The following is a 15,936-nucleotide window of genomic DNA, read 5'->3' on the forward strand; positions in this document are numbered from 1 at the left end:
TCTTCGAAAGAGCCATGGGAAATAAAGTTGGCTGTAAGGTGAACAGCATGCAGCACTGGTTCAGAAAGCCCCGATCTTCTGGATTTCTCCGGAAAAACGGATAGGAGCCGCCAGTGGTACAGCAGTCTTTAAAGTTACCTCCAGTAACTGACCTTCTTGGTTAGAAGCTGTGCCTTGTATCTTCTGGGTGTGTAGCTGATGAAATGCTGCAGTAAGTTTCTCCAAAGGTTCTTGCTGCTCTGAGATGCGTTGGGCCAGGCCCGGTGTAGCCTGCAAGGCAGAGAGAAGATATCCCGAGAGGGATTACTGACTAGGCTTGAGTATGGAGACAGACACACATTTAGTTCTTTTATTAAACAGGTTTTGAAACCACAGGAGGTGGCAGTAGTGAGCTGATATGCCCGGCAGGGCTGTAGTCCCTCAGGTATTTGAACAGCGATCCAGGATGGCTGAGCTGTTGAGAAACTGTAGAAAGTGAGTAGGCAGAGTAGGCAGAGTTCATGAACAGAACTAGATGACAAAACTCACATAAGGTCTCAAGGAAGCTCAGGTGCTGGAAAGGTTTAGGCCCTCGAGGAGTGAGTACCTGGTTCCAGGGAAAGCTCTGAGAGAGCAATGGTAACTCACAATTGTTTGTAGCAGCGATAGCTTCCAAGCAGTAGAGAATCTTCAGAGTGTCCAGGAATATGGGCCCTTGAGGAGCGAGTACCGGTTCCTAATTGTAATTTGAAAGTAAAGAAAAAGAGCGAGGCCCCCGAGGAGTGGGTACCTCTGTAAGTCCAAGGAGTAGCTTGGGAAGTGTAGCCGAAGCAATCCCCTTCCTTTCTAACTCAGTTAGATAATGAAATAGAGACCTTTACATATTGGAAGCGGATGACGTCATCTCAGGGGGACGCCCCTGAGGTTCGCGCTCCTGCTGGTACTTCAATCAGAGCACACGTGCACTCGCCCTACATCTTCAGGCAACATGGCGGATCTGCAACGTCAAGCCAGTACGGGGACGCCGGAGGGAGACAGCATGGAGATGCTGCAGCAGCCAGCCATCCATCAGACCCGGAGGGAGTCGCTACAGAGGTAAAGAGGGCGGAGTGAGGACGTCGAGCAGCGACGGTCGCAACACTTATCTACAGACTCACCACTATCTCCAATCATTCTCTTGGACAACGGAGACCTTCCACCTGGAGTCGACTTTTGCCCAGCGTATGTTTTATGTTTCTCTAAAACAGAACTCTATTAAAGGCTGGAGCATTCTGGGACAGGAATATAGGGAGCCCCACCATGTTCGTTCTGTGGTGTGGTATTGGACAGAGGCTTAGGGAGATGAGCTTACTCCGGCTTATATTCTTACCTGCTTTAAGACTTTGCATAAAACTTTACTGGACACGAGCCTCCGTGAGCTACAATTCAGAATCTTGCACCATCTAATATATGACGATGTTCGCCGACAGCGCATGGGCCACCTGCCTTCTGCCCTGTGTGTTAAATGCGGCTTGGACTTGAGCACCCTAGCTCATCGGCTTTTTAACTGTTCGACCCTGACAGTATTCTGGGATGGGGTCCTTGCACTTATTGCTCAGTGTCTGAAGGTCAGTTTCCGATGCTCCGTCCGCCTTCTTTTGTCTGGAATGCGGGGCAATGTAGCTGTGTCTGACACAGCTATGGACAAGTTTGGGCACACCGCTATAATTCTTGCATGCCGCATGATTATAGTTACGTGGATTGAGCCTGCTACACAGCCTACACTCCAAGCCTGGTATTATTGGCTTGCATCGGCTATGCAAATGGAGCGGTTAGCCGTCATCACGAACTCGCGCCCATTTAATACCTTGTACTGTGATTAGTGGGCTGCCTGTTTCTCTCTACTGCCTCTAGATGTACAAAACTAATTACTCTCCACTGGATATCAAACTGTCTGGCGCTGAATTAAGCCGTCTAATGTCTCTGCCACTTTCTCCCTGAAGATACAGACTGGATGATTGTTGACAACCTTAACGCTGGGACCCTCAGTGGTCCTACATATACGGACTCCCGAAGGTGGGGGGAAGGAAGGGGTTGCAGAGGTTGACTGCTCCAGTGGGGTGCTGTTTGTTGCTGCGTGTGGTGGTAAGCTTGAGAGTCAGTATGTGCGGTTGTTTGCTGACGGATGTTGTAGTTCTCAAAAAGTAAAAATGACCGGTTCAAGCGGATTGCGGCACCTGAGGTTGGTTGTTTATTGATGTATTTGAATACATTGTTTGCTGGTGTTTCTGCCTTGCTGTCACGGAAATAAAAAAAATTATTTTGACAAAAAAAATATAAATATATATATATATATATATATATATATATATATATATATATATCTGAAGCAAGAAAACTGTGAGGGAGCTGGTTGGACCGTTAGATGACTGAGGGGTTAAAGGGGCTCTCTGGAAAAATAAGGCCATTGTAGAAAGACTAAATGAATTATTTGCTTCTGTATTTACTAATTTATTTATTTATTTATTTGATGAGTTTTATATACCGTTATTCGGTTGAGCCATCATAACGGTTACAAAAGTGTACAATATCTTGTAACAGAGCTAATGAAGATGTTGGGGAGATACCAGTTCCAGAGATGGTTTTCAAGGGTGATGATTCAGATGAACTGAACCTGGATGATGTAGTAGGCCAGACTGACAAACTAAAGAGTAGCAAATCACCTGGACTGGATGGTATACAACCAAGGGTTCCGAAGGAATTAAAAAAATGAAATTTCAGATCTATTAGTTAAAATTTGTAACCTATCATTAAAATGCTCTATCCATCCTATCTGAATTCCTTAGCCTCCCTGAGGCTCATCTCTAATATCTTTCATTAGCATGGCAGGTAACAAATCAATACATTCCCTGATGACAAGCATTCTTACATCACATCATTGGTCCAATCACAGACATGATTTAGGGTCTGTTGCCAATCATTTATTGTCCCATTGTAGCCAAGTCCAAATACTGAAACCATATCCATTTTTCTTACATACTAGGTGTCATCAATTATATCATGCTAGGTGACAGTTGCAAAGTCTGATGCAACATTGCACAACCCATCTTTTGAGTAAGGGGCAGATTTTCAAAGGGTTATGTGCGTAACCCATGAAAAGCTGCCCCTTCTACCCCCTGTCCTCACCGAGCCTATCTTCCATAGGCTCGGTGGCACACGCAAGCCCTGGGACGCACGTAAGTCCCAGGGCTTTCCTGGGGGGCGTGTCGGTGGCGTGTCGTGGCCGGCGTGTCATCGGGGGGAGGGCGTTCGCATTCCAGGGCATGGCCGAGGCCTCCGGGCCAGCCCATGGACCAGAACATGGTGCGCCGGCAGGCGTAACTTGTAAAATAAAGGTAGGGGGGGAATTAGGGCTGGGGGGTGGGTTAGATAGGGGAAGGGAGGGGAAGGTGGGGGGGGGGGGGCCGGAAGGAAAGTTACCTCTGAGGCCGCTCCAAAATCAGAGCGGCCTTGGAGGGAATGGAGGATGGCTGCACGACTCGGCGCGCGCAGGCTGCCGATTTTGCGCAGCCTTGCACGCGCCGACCCTGTATTTTATAACGTGCGCGGCAGCGCACATGTTATAAAATCGGGAGTAGATTCGTTCGCGCCGGGTTGCGCGAACAAATCTACTCCCACCCACACCTTCTAAAATCTACCCCTAAGTAGAGATGTGAATCGGAACCAGAATCGGTTCGGATTTCAGTTCCGATTCACATCTCTACCCCTAAGTACTTAGCGCACTCCTTATTTTGACCACAATTTGCCCAAACAAAATTTGCCAGTAGGGTCACTTCTTGAAATAAAGCAACTCAGAACACAACATGCTTGCTAAGCTCTACAAAATCTAAAATGTTTCACTGTGCTTCTCCATGTAGCCAATCCATCAAATATAGAGACCTTTAAGAACTGAAAGGAAAGGTTTTTCTTACTCTAAATTCCACATTATTAAGCAATTGCCCAGGCTGAAACTTGTCCTCTCTCAGCAGCTGAAAGAGAATGCATCTGTAAGGACAAAGGTCTGGAGGCAGATTTCTGGCAATTTGCTGCTTTTCACTACCACCGGCAGCTCCTGTCAAGCAGGAGCAAAGTTTGAAGGTATTTCTGTGGTCTCTGTCCCTGCTACTACTTTGTACTTGTGGACCTGCAAACTGCTCAGTTACTTTAAATCTTACTTCTCCAGGACAGATTTTTCAAAGCTGTTTACCCAGCATAAACCTGTGTTTGTGCACAGAAATGGACAGATAGAAGGGTTGGAGACTGATGGGATCAACCCTGGAGGAAGGAAGGGTGAAATTGAATGGGTTAGATTTGGGATGGAGGGGAGAGAAAGCATGTATGTATGTGTGAGAGATGGGTTTGTACACTCCTCCCCTCTGGTGATGTATTCCAATCCCTGAGTGATCTGACAGCAAAAGCTCTCATGTATGGAGAAAAGGCCTCACTCGTGGAGCTTGGTCACATGGTAAGGATAGAGGAAAGAGATAAGGCCTCACAGAGTTATGACAGGGACAGAAAGAGGAGATGAAGCCTCACTCATACTGATGTAGTCGAGGAGATAAGGCCATGCTTACAGATATATGACAGTCACAGAGCTTGGAGGCAAGTCTTCACTCACAATGACGTGACAGGGACAGAAAGAGGAGATGACGCCTCACTCATACTGATGTAGTCGAGGAGATAAGGCCATGCTTACAGATATATGACAGTCACAGAGCTTGGAGGCAAGTCTTCACTCACAATGACGTGACAGGGACAGAAAGAGGAGATGAAGCCTCACTCATACTGATGTAGTCGAGGAGATAAGGCCATGCTTACAGATATATGACAGTCACAGAGCTTGGAGGCAAGTCTTCACTCACAATGACGTGACAGGCTAAAGGGAGGAGATGGGACTAGAACAGAGGAAGGAGGTAGGGCCTGTACTCATGATGTGATGAGGAATTTCACCAGGAAAGAGGATGCTAGTTATATTACCTGCAAGTGTGAAGGCTTTCAGGAGCTCGAGGTATGAATACAGGTCATTGCTGTCCTCATCAAAGCGCTGCAGGTCCTTCTTCCTGGGAGCATCGTCTCCCAGGGCTCTCAGGATATCAGTGTAGTTCAGAAAGCCATTGCCATCATTGTCAGCACCATAAAAAAATATCTGAAAATCTTTTAAAATTAAAAATGGTAGAATAAGTATCTTACATATACCAACAAAGCGCAAAGGTACATCGAAGTGATAATCATGATACAATCCACATGGATGGAAAGTTCACAGTAATAATCTATCCTTAGTGCAAAGCAGTTATTAGATCTCGGCAAATGCACAGTATTTTCATCATTTACCCTACTTTTATATTGTAAATTTTGCTTTTTTCTTCCTTTTTGTTTTTGCATTTTGTGTCTTCCATAGACACAAAATGGGGGAAAGCCTTTAGTAAATAACCTAATGACCCCCTTAATAAGCTAAAACTCTATGTACCATAAATACCAATATTCTCTTCTAGTTCTAGTCATAGGGTTGCTCTGAGTTTATTCATTGGAGACATAACCATGTAGTTTTGAGTACTGCTCATACGGACTTTGGAGCAGCTATTCAGCAATTAAAATCTCAATAGTTGCTGACTAGCTGCTCCAAAGGGAGATGCCACCGAGCTTCGGCTCCAGGCTCCACCCCTCCTAGGCGCGCGTGCGAGGAGGGAGCATTTAAAAAGCTTTTCCCGCCAGACCTCGGGCCGCCCCCAGGAGTGACGTCAGATGCCGCTGGGGATTTAAACCCAGCGTCTGACTGACAAGATTGCCTTGCAACGAGGTTCCCTGCTTGGGTGGTTAGTTGCTGTGTTCCTGTTGTTCCTGTCTTCATCTCTGCTTGGATCTTCAGTTTTCTTACTGTTCCTGCTCCTGCTTCAGTTCCAGCTCCGTACCTTCAGTTCCTGCTCCGTACCTTCAGTTCCAGCTCCGTACCTTCATTTCCTGCTCCTGCTTCAGTTCCAGCTCCGTACCTTCAGTTCCAGCTCCGTACCTTCAGTTCCAGCTCCGTACCTTCAGTTCCTGCTTCTGCTTCAGTTCCATCTCCGTACCTTCAGTTCCAGCTCCGTACCTTCAGTTCCTGCTCCTGCTTCAGTTCCAGCTCCGTACCTTCAGTTCCTGCTTCTGCTTCAGTTCCAGCTCTGTACCTTCAGTTCCTGCTTCTGCTTCAGTTCCAGCTCCGTACCTTCAGTTCCTGCTCCTGCTTCAGTTCCAGCTCCGTACCTTCAGTTCCTGCTCCTGCTTCAGTTCCAGCTCCGTACCTTCAGTTCCTGCTTCTGCTTCAGTTCCAGCATCGTATCTTCTGTTCCTGTTCCTGCTCCCGCTTCGGTTCCAGTCCCAGATTCTCCATGGCTCCAGATTCCGCTTCTGCTGCGGTCCACAGTTCCTGGATGCTGCCCACTTCCTTGGATCGATTTCTCGGCTTCTGACCTCTGCTCGTCTCTCCATAACCCTTGTTGCCGCCTGCCCAGTACTCAGACTGTCTTGACACTGTGTTCTTGCTTCCCGCAAGTCTTCTCCTAAGTCCCAGCGGCCCGGGTCCTCATGGGCTCCTCCTGGGGGGACCTCGGGCTTCCAGAGTGAAGACCCAGCTTCTTTGTCTTGTTCCGTGCTGCCTCCTGCCCTATCCTTTCTACTGCAATAGGCCGGTCCAAGGGTCCACCGCTCCGGTTGTAACAACCTGCTATTAATTAAGTTGACTTCGAAAATATCCACCGCTATTACTAGCAACGGTAACATGGAATAGACTTAGTTTTTAGGTACTTGCCAGGTTCTTATGGCCTGGATTGGCCACTGTTGGAAACAGGATGCTGGGCTTGATGGACCCTTGGTCTGACCTAGTATGGCATGTTCTTATGTTCTTAGGGATTTTTGAGTTGGCCAGTGTAGAACCATAAGGACTAAATGCCAGTATCAAGTGGATACATTTTATATAATACATTCCTTGATGGAATTTTTTATATAACTGATACAATGGAAATTTTCCACGATATTAAGTGAAGATATTTAGACGATAATTTTTTCAGAGAAGAATTTTAATCACTTTTCATTACTTTTGAATTTCATGAAAGTTGTATCACAATAAGAAAATGTCTTGTTAATTATGATTGACATGAAATTTCATCGAGGTGAAGAGACTGGACATAAAACACACTTTAATTTATTGGATGCTTTTGATTGACATATGGAAGGACCAATTGTATTGAGGAACTAGAATTCCATCTGGCTCGGTTCCATTCAAATAGTAGCTGCTGGATTTTCGATTTTCACTTCATTTGTAGGCGTTTGCTGAATGAGATCAGTTTTTAAAGCAGATACATTGCAGCTTTGGTGAGTAAAAGAGGATATCAGTTTATTCTTCTTTTCTTCGTTCAGTTAATGTTTAGTAAAATAGTTATATTTTGGCAGTGGAAGCAGAAGAATTACTCCCTGAGGCAGCCATTTTGGCAAAACACTGGCAGGGACAGAGCATTTATATATGAGATCTTGAAAAGTGAAAAGAATCTAAAAGATCATCGCAAGCATACAGCAACAATGTTGATAAAAAGAGCCGTTCAACCAAAGTAAAGTTAAGTACATTGGCTTTGCCTAATAAACAAGTGCAAGGTTGCAGGCTCGACTGAACTTTAAATTTTCATCGTTGCTTCCAGAGATTTTGTGTTTTTATAAAAAAAAAAAAAAAAGGATATATACATATATATTTTTTTTATAGAAACAAAAACAAACAATAAAAATATAATGTTTAATTGGGCCTGCAACCTATATATATTAAATGCTGGTATAATAACATTTCATTGAGGAGGATATATGCATAATCACACAAAAAATTGGAGGTTTTTCTGGCTTATGATTTTGCCCTCTACCAAATCAGCGAGGATTCACTTGCATTTGGCATCTGAAATCTTTTCCTCCCAATAATAAAAAACGGTTGTGTGTGCAATGTGTTTTAAACATTAGAGGTGCAAATTATTTTTTGATTGTCAGTGTTGCACCATTAGCCTCATTGTCCTCTGGATAAGTGCTTAAGAAGTGCCAGACTGGTTCAGACCAGTGACAAAGCAGACCTCATCAGGACAAGTAATCGAGGCATCAGCTGTTGAGCTCTGAGCGATCGACAGGAGTCTCTTGTCAAGGGGACTCAAAGATACCTCATCCAAAGCCAGAGAGAGCTCTCCTCCCGTACTCCTGGCAACAGGACCCAGTACCATCTGTCCCAATGTAGGAGCCATGAACTGGACAATGGTAGACTACCCTGATAAAGGGAGGGATTCTGAAGGAAAGATATTTCAGCATCAAGCAAAAAGTAGTTTGAGGAAATCCAATGGAGCAGAGGCAAAGTGTGGCTATCATGCCGCCATATTGCTCCTCTCCCCAGTCTCTATGCTTTTGATGTCCTTACATAGATGTGGCCTCCGGTATTCAAAGTGGGACCTTACAAGTTGTGGATACAGTACATATTACCGTCTTATAAATCCTGCATTTATGCATCTGAACATAGTGGGCCAGATTTTAACACTTATGCGTGGGCGTGCACAAATCTATGCCTTATTTTATAACATGCACGCGCAGCCGCGCACATGTTATAAAATCCGGGGTCAGCGCGCACAAGGGAGTGCCTCAGAGGGAACATTTTTTCACCTCCCCCCCACCTTTCCCTCCCTTCCCCTATCTAACCCACCCCCCATCCCTACCTAAATCCCCCCTACCTTGTTTCTGCGAGTTAAGCCTGCCCGAGGCAGGCGTAACTTGCACACCCTGGCCAGCTGTTGGCGCGTGAACCTCCGGCACGGCCGCTGTGCGTAGGACTCAGGAATGCCCCCAGCCCTGCCCCCGGACTGCCGCCACGCCCCCAGACCCTCCCCCAGACCGCCCATTTTGGAAAGCCCCGGGACATCCGTGCGTTCTGGGGCTTGTGCGTGCGCCGAGCCTATGCAAGAAAGGCTCGGCGAGCGCAGGGGCAGCTTGGGCAGTGTTCTCTCAACCTAGCTTGATGGACTCTCTACCTGGGTAACATCACGCTAGGTTGAGAGAACATTGCCCAAATCTCATCTTGGAGTGAGTTTCCTCACTCCGAAGGCCATCAAATCTTCACAAGAGATCACTGTTCTGTTCGTAGGTGTCACGTAGAATGTCAAAGTGGCCCCTAACCCCCTACACTCTTACCTAAACCCCACCTCGAGTTACTAGGTGGGCCTACTATAGGGATACAAATACCTACCTATGGGCCAGGATATTATGGCCAGTCTCAGTCTCTCTCTCTCTCTTAACAATGGTCCCCCAGTGGTTGAATACAGGAAATACAACAGGTTTGGCACTTATCACAGAATCTGAAAATGGTATCACAATTTGCAGTAATTTAGCTCTTTGCACAGGTAATTAGTGCAAATTGTGCTGAATGTAGCCAGTTAGAGTTAAAATTACCCAGTTATATGCTGAACATAACAAGATAGGGTTTAAGTTACCCAGTAATACGCTGAATATATTTAGTTAGGGTTAACGTTACCCCAGTTATATGCTGAATACAGTTAGTTAGGGTTAAAGTTAACCAGTAATATGCTGAATATAGTTAGTTAGGATAAAAGTTACTCCAGTAATACACTGAATATATTTAGTTAAGGTTAAATTTACCCCAGTTATATGCTGAACGTAACAAGTTAGTGTTACATGACGGGTGATTTAGTGTGCCCTTGGGCCTCAGCCCGACCACAGACGGATCCAGGACTGAACCGAAGGTTGACGGCGTGTTCCAGCATGGCTGACGGTCTTACCCTCTGCCGGGCCTGCAAGCTCCCAAGGCCAACAACATGATGATGTTGGAAGTTGAATGGTCCTCCGAGCCCTTTCGGACCTGCCGCTTAGATTGGCATGGAGCAGCAGGCCTGGCCTGAGGACGAGGGCAGACGGGCCTTGACATGAAGACATGACACCAAGGTTGATGCGGATGGCATCAGAGACGAGGGCTGGAACAAGACATGAAGACATGACACCAAGGCTGTTGAAGTCATGACACCAAGGGTGATGCGAAGACATCCCGGACCAGGGTCGATGCGATGACATCAGAGACGAGGAACTTGACGAAGTCCAGACGAGACGAGAATTGAGCGGAAGGACATTGGCACTGTCTCTCAGGGCGCCCTGCTCAGCCCACCTTCACGGGCGTACCCAATGGGCTGGTTGCGGACCACCCTGTCCCACTGCACGCCCTACACAGCCTGAGGAGGCTGGTCACGGACCAGGCGGAGAGCAGGACAAGCGCAGGGAAGGATACAGCTGAAGCAGAACTTAGACGACTGAGCCAAAGGTCATCCGGAGCTCCGCAAAGGCTAGCAGGACATGACGGCTCAGGAGCACAGGACACCGGTCCTCCTGCAGGCCACTCCAACTCAGGAAAGACGTCATCCGAGGGACCAAGGCCAACAGGACAGAAGGCTTAGGAGCCCTGAAGACACAGGAACAAGACAACAAGGATCTTGGGACATCAGGAAGCGGAAGATCACATGACGAGACACCAGGACACCTGGACGAGGACCTCAGGCATGAAGACTTGACTTGACATGACATGAAGACGAAATGAAGAGGAGCTCCACAAAGAAGACCTGATTGAGCTCTGGCAGGCAGGAGCCTCCAGAGTGAAGTAACTCCGATGGAAGGCCAAGGCTGAAGTGACGGAGCAGCCCTTTGTAGGGCTGGAGCAGGAAGTCCAATCATAGGTGGGGCCAGCACACTTCCTGTGTCTGGCCCTTTAAATATTGAAGAGAGATGCGCGCCAGCACCTAAGGGAAGCAGAAAGGAGGAGCTGTGCAGGGCCGTGGACAGTGGCCTGCACAGCATCATCGCGTAAGAAGCAGGGCTGGCCTGAGAAGCACGCCCGATGACGGCAGCGGCTCCAGCTGTTGCAGGAGGCCCCAGGGGCGGCTCCAGCCGCCACTCCAGCCCGGGGCTTGCGGCCCGCAGCCCCGGAGGATGCGATGATGTCGACGGCGGCTTCCAGCCGCGAAGAGAGGCAGGGAAGTCCACGGCTCACCGCGGGGAAGAGGAGGCTTGATGGGCGGCCTCCGGGCCACGTGAGCAAGGAGAGACCACGGCTCCAGCCGCGTTGAGGGCCTGAGTCCGGCGGTGTCTGTGCCGCGTCGGGCAGAAGAAAGCAGCATGGGGTGAGTGCCTGCTCGCGGGGAGACCGGTGGGCAGGGTTCATAACAGTTAGGGTTAAAGTTACCCAGTAATATGCTGAATACAGTTAGTTAGGGTTAACGTTACCCAGTAATATGCTGAATGTAGCTAGTTAGGGTTAAAGTTACCCCAGTTATATGCTGAATATAGTTAGTTAGGGTTAAAGTTACCCAGTAATATGCTGAACATAGTTAGGGTTAAAGTTACCCCAGTAATGTGCTGAATGTAGTTAGTTAGGGTTAAGGTTACCCCAGTTATATGCTGAATATAGCTAGTTAGGGTTAAGGTTACCCAGTAATATGCTGAATATAGTTAGTTAGAGTTAACGTTACCCAGTAATATGCTGAATATAGTTAGTTAGGGTTAAAGTTATCCCAGTTATATGCTAAATGTAGCTAGCTACAAGGTCCTTGCGGTCTAATTAAACATAATGGGGCAGATTTTAAAACCCCTGCGCGTGCCGGAGCGCCTATTTTGTATAGGCCGCCGGCGCGCGCAGAGCCCCGACACGCGTGTAAGTCCAGGGGCTTCCTGTCGGGGGCGTGTTGGGGGCGTGTCGGGATGACGCGGCGTTTAGGGGGCGGGGTGTGGCGTTTCGGGGCGGTGACGTGGGCGTGGTTTCGGCCTGGGGCGTGGCCGCGGCCTCCGGAACAGCCCCCGAGACCGGACCACGGAGCAGGGCAGCTGGCCGACGCGCACAAAGGTAAGGGGGGGGTTTAGATAGGGCCAGGGGGGTGGGTTAGGTAGGGGAAGGGAGGGGAAGGTGGGGGGAGGGCGAAGGGAACAGGCAGCGCGCGCAGGTTGCACAAATGTGCACCCCCTTGCGTGCGCCGATCCCGGATTTTATAAGATACGTGCGGCTACGTAATATGCTGAATATAGTTAGTTAGGGTTAAAGTTACCCCAGTTATTTGCTGAATGTAGCTAGTTAGGGTTAAGGTTACCCCAGTAATATGCTGAATACAGTTAGTTAGGGGTAAAGTTACCCCAGTAATATGCTGAATGTAGCTAGTTAGGGTTAAAGTTACCCCAGTTATTTGCTGAATGTAGCTAGTTAGGGTTACAGTTACCCCAGTTAATGTTACCCAGTAATATGCTGAATATAGTTAGTTAGGGTTAAAGTTACCCCAGTTATATGCTGAATGTAGCTAGTTAGGGTTAAAGTTAACCCAGTTATATTTGCTGAATGTAACTAGTTACATAGAAACATAGAAACATAGAAATGACGGCAGAAGAAGACCGAATGGCCCATCCAGTCTGCCCAGCAAGCTTCACACATTTTTTCTCTCATACTTATCTGTTTCTCTTAGCTCTTGGTTCTATTTCCCTTCCTCCCCCACCATTAATGTAGAGAGCAGTGATGGAGCTGCATCCAAGTGAAATATCTAGCTTGATTAGTTAGGGGTAGTAGGGGTAGTAACCGCTGCAATAAGCAAGCTACACCCATGCTTATTTGTTTTACCTAGACTATGTTGTACAGCCCTTGTTGGTTGTTTTTTCTTCTCCCCTGCCGTTGAAGCAGAGAGCTATGCTGGATATGCATGAAGTATCAGTTTTTTTTCTTCCCTGCCGTTGAAGCAGAGAGCCATGCTGGATATGCATTGAAAGTGAAGTATCAGGCATATTTGGTTTGGGGTAGTAACCACCGTAACAAGCCAGCTACTCCCCGCTTTGTGAGTGCGAACCCTCATTTCTTCTCCCCTGCCGTTGAAGCAGAGAGCTCTGCTGGATGTGTGAAGTATCAGTTTTTCTTCTCCCCTGCCGTTGAAGCAGAGAACTATGCTGTATATGCTGTTACGATCCCAGTCACTAGACTAGTGACCGGGAGCTTACCTCTCTCACCCGCGCTGCGAACCGCCGGGTTCGGGGCCCTCCACGCGGCTTGGCAGCGGCGTCTCCACGAGGGAGACGTCGCCGGAGACTCCTCCCCTCGGCGAGGGAACGCGCGCGCGCGCGAGAAGGGCAGCGTTTTGTGCTGTCAGCACCCGGATGTGCTGACACGCCCCCCGTGACGTCAGACGCCGACCGGGGGATTTAAACCGGGCTCTTTCCTCACCCAAGTGCCTTGCAACGAGGTTCCTTCTTTGAAGAGCTAGTTGCCGTCGTTCCTGTTCCCCGCTGATTGCCTGCCTGCCTGCCTGCTTGATTCCTGCCTGGTTCCTGGATTCCTGCTTGTCTTCTGCCTGCCTTGACTCCGGTCCGTGACTCCGATTCCTGCTTGACTTCAGCCTGCCTTGACTCCGGTCCGTGACTCCGATTCCTGCTTGACTTCAGCCTGCCTTGACTCCGGTCCGTGACTCCGATTCCTGCTTGTCTTCAGCCTGCCTTGACTCCGGTCCGTGACTCCGATTCCTGCTTGACTTCAGCCTGCCTAGACTCCGGTTCGTATTCCACTCCTGGGCTTCTCCGTCCTCGCCTAAGTCCCAGCGGTCCGGGTCCCTACGGGCTCCTCCCGGGGGGACCTCGGGCTTCCAGGGCGAAGACTCCTAAGTCCTAGCGACCCGGGCTCCCACAGCTCCTCTGGAGGAGTCACGGGTTTCCAGGTGAAGCTCCATCTGCCCAGTGGGAGTTCTGCCTCCCGACTGCCCCCTCGGGTCAGTCGGCCTAAGGATCCACTTCCGGATTTCGTCCTTCGTAACAGTTTGCAAGGCCATGGATCCGGCGGATCTTGCTGGTCTCCAGGCCATTCCGGGCCTGGCTCAGCGCCTGGTACAACAACAACAGGTTCTGGATTCCCTGGTAGCCACGGTGGAGCGAATGGCTACCCGTATGGACGCAGAACCTCCGGCACCAGTTCCTGTGGTCGCACCTACGCCGGTAGTTACGCTCCAGACGCCTACACAGCTGCCTGCTCCTTCACGCTACGCTGGAGACGCCAAGGGGTGTCGCGGGTTTTTGAATCAGTGTTTCGTGCGATTTGCCTTGCTTCCGAATCAGTTCCCTACGGATTCTGTCAAGGTTGCTTATATTTTTTCCCTACTGGATGGGAAGGCTCTGCACTGGGCTTCACCGATGTGGGAGAAAAGTGATCCTACTCTCACCAATTTGGATCTCTTTGTGGCTGGGTTTCGTGCAGCCTTCGACGAGCCAGCCCGTCAGACCTCTGCCACATCGGAATTATTGCAACTCCGGCAAGGGGGCCGTACTCTGGCCGAGTATGCCTTGGAGTTCCGCACCCTCGCTCTTGAGGTGGGTTGGCGTGACGATGCTCTTCGGGGAATTTTCCTTGAAGGATTGGCTGGTCGGATCAAGGACGTACTAGCCGCCCGGGACCTTCCTGAAGGATTAGACTCACTCATAGAGCTAGCTGGACGTATTGACCTACGTTTGCAACAGAGAGCTCGGGAAGTACGCCCTCCGAGACGCCTGTCCCCGCTAGCTCCGGCATTCTCGAGACCGCTCACTCCGATGCCCAGGTCGTCGGTCGCCTCGGCCGAGGCTTCTGCTGAAGAACCTATGCAGTTAGGACGCACTTCCCTAACTGAAGAAGAGAAACGCCGCCGGCGGACACTGGGGTTGTGTCTTTACTGCGGTGGTAAGGGGCATTTCTTTTCCCAATGTAAGGAACGGCCCGGGAAACGCCCACACCTAGGAAGGAAGGAGGAGTACCTCCTGGGCTGTTTCAACGCTGCTCCTCAATGTACTGTGCCTGTAACTCTGAGGTTCTCAGAGGACACTTTTTCTACTCAGGCCTTGATTGACTCCGGGGCTGGGGGTAACTTTATCACTCGAGAGCTGGTACAAAAGCTTCACTTGGACACAGTTCCCCGTGACCCACCTCTCTGCATTACCTCTATTCAAGGAACACCTTTACCGGGCAGTATCTCTCTTGTCACCACTCCGATCTTCCTTCGCACTGGGCTGTTACATGAAGAAGAGATCTCTTTCCTGGTATTGGAGAAGTCTGTATATCTCACAAAACAAACGTCGCATAAATTATAATTTTTTAATTTTTTTAATGTGCATAGAATTTATCTAGAACAGTGGACCATCATAACACCCTTGGTTATTTAGGCAGTAAGCCACACTTTTAACCTTACAGGGTCATGTTTAATCATCGGTCCATTGAATGTCTTTTTACTTCTTTAATTAAATATTCTCTTTTTTTCTTTTTCTCTTTTATAATTAATGAAATCTTTTGAAATCTTTTGCAGTATATTTGAAGACGGAATTGCCTTACTTGTGCGGAGCGCCGCTGCGCTTCCGACCTTTGTATCCTGTGCCGCTGCGCTATTATCTCCAGCGCTATCGTGCTTTGTAGGCAAAAATGCTCCTAGATTTTGTATTGAAGAGATGAACTTCCGATTAAATGTGCTCACACACTTTAGAGCTCCTGCAGTCCGACGTACGTTTCGCGGTTTGCGCTGCTTCAGGGACTGATCGGAAAGTTGTAGGGTCTAGGCTTGAAAAAGTGCAAGGTTAATTCCCGCCATAATTTAAATGCTGCTATCCAATTCATATGGTATTTAATACCTATGGAGATGAACAATATGACTAGTACCACATATGTATTTTTTGCACAAGTACTACTTAACATAAAAAGCACTTTTCCCAATGGATTACATTTGTTTCTTACCGCATTCAGCCGCCTGGTACCTCTTGTCGGCGTTCTGCTGAATTGCCGCGAGATTTGGCATGATTTTATAGGATCACCTGTGTGTATTGATTTGACAGGTGTGGATTCACATAAAGTGAATCCACTCAATTTCTTTATTGAGACCACCAGGTGTCACTGTGCGCAGTTGAAAAATCCAA

At 48.4% G+C, this 15,936-nt stretch overlaps 1 protein-coding gene across 1 annotated transcript in view; it reads right to left on the reverse strand.

Annotated features, from left to right (window-relative positions):
• The window catches only part of LOC115079396, a 126,234-nt gene that overhangs the window by 24,794 nt on the left and 85,504 nt on the right, over positions 1-15,936 (reverse strand). Inside the window, exon 9 of the mRNA XM_029583337.1 lies at positions 4,975-5,151. Within this exon, the coding sequence (XP_029439197.1) occupies positions 4,975-5,151 (177 nt within the window). The remainder of the gene's footprint in view (positions 1-4,974; positions 5,152-15,936) is intronic.

Source organism: Rhinatrema bivittatum, chromosome 1 (assembly GCF_901001135.1).
Source record: "Rhinatrema bivittatum chromosome 1, aRhiBiv1.1, whole genome shotgun sequence".
Lineage (NCBI taxonomy): Eukaryota > Metazoa > Chordata > Amphibia > Gymnophiona > Rhinatrematidae > Rhinatrema > Rhinatrema bivittatum.